Source organism: Chiloscyllium plagiosum, chromosome 27 (genome assembly GCF_004010195.1).
Source record: "Chiloscyllium plagiosum isolate BGI_BamShark_2017 chromosome 27, ASM401019v2, whole genome shotgun sequence".
In the NCBI taxonomy this organism is placed as follows: domain Eukaryota; kingdom Metazoa; phylum Chordata; class Chondrichthyes; order Orectolobiformes; family Hemiscylliidae; genus Chiloscyllium; species Chiloscyllium plagiosum.
Genome location: NC_057736.1, coordinates 42,530,939 through 42,532,045, shown reverse-complemented (window position 1 = coordinate 42,532,045; position 1,107 = coordinate 42,530,939). Strand labels below are relative to the sequence as shown.

General features: G+C 46.2%; 1 protein-coding gene across 2 annotated transcripts in view; it reads left to right on the top strand.

The window, feature by feature from the left end:
* The window catches only part of LOC122563748 (mitogen-activated protein kinase kinase kinase 5-like), a 167,369-nt gene that overhangs the window by 109,892 nt on the left and 56,370 nt on the right, over positions 1-1,107 (top strand). For both annotated transcript variants that reach the window (XM_043717937.1, XM_043717935.1), the window contains one exon: positions 540-635. In XM_043717937.1, coding sequence (XP_043573872.1) covers positions 540-635 — 96 coding nt within the window. The remainder of the gene's footprint in view (positions 1-539; positions 636-1,107) is intronic.

Genomic DNA, 1,107 nt, shown 5'->3' with positions numbered 1-1,107 from the left:
ACACACGCTCTCACACACATACACACTCTGACACACACACTCTGACATACACACACGCACAATCACTCTCTCACACTCTCATACACACACATTCCCTCACACACACACACACATACATTCTCACATGCACACACTCTTACGCGCACACTCTTACATGCACACAGTCTCTCTCACACGTGCTCACACATGCGCGCACGTGCATGCACACATGTCTGCACTCTCTCACATGCACACTCTCACACGTGTACATGCACACACTCTCACGCACTCACAAGCGTGCACACACTCTTCCCCCAACTTTGTTTTCAGCATAACAGTTCTGACGTAGAATCACCCGACTTGAAACATTAACTCTACCTCCTTCCCACAGATGCTGCTTGACCTGCTGAGTTTCATCAGCAATTTCTGTACCAGATTTCCAGCATCCTCAGTCTGCTGTTTGATTTTAGTGTTTTACCCAGTGTCCACTGCTGAAATGTCCCAGGTTGAGGTCATGTGTTGAGAGTAAAGTATGAACTGTGCTGTCTCCTCTATTCCAGTGTCTCAAAGTGTAACGAGCGATGCTGCTTTCTCTATGTGCTGCACAACTTTGATGACTTCCAGCTGTACTTCCCCACGGAACTGCACTGTAAGAGGTAGGGCTCACTTATTTATATTCCTTAGGAGTATTTGACCCAACTAGCCTGTGCTGGCTCCATCCACGTTTAACTACCTATATTCTTTCATGGAATGTGAGTATCTCTGGCTTGGTCAGCATCTATAATCCATCTCTACTTGCCCTGTGGAAGGTGGTGGTGAGCTGCCTTCTTGAACTGCTGCATCTATAGGATGTTGGTACCCCATGTTGCTGTTAGGGAGGCAGTTCCAGGATATCGTTCATATCGTTTCAAATCCTGATGGTGTGTCTTGGAAGGTAACTTGCTGTTGCTGGTATTCTCATGTCTGTGTTCCCCATCTTTGTTTGGATGGTGGAGATCACCTCTTTATCCAATTGTAATGGCTAGCTTCTGCTCCTCTCTTGCTTATATATCTTTCTATATATCTTGCTTATATATCTGCTTGAACTCGGATTTCACCAGTTTCCTCATTTCTCCTTCCCCCCCCCTC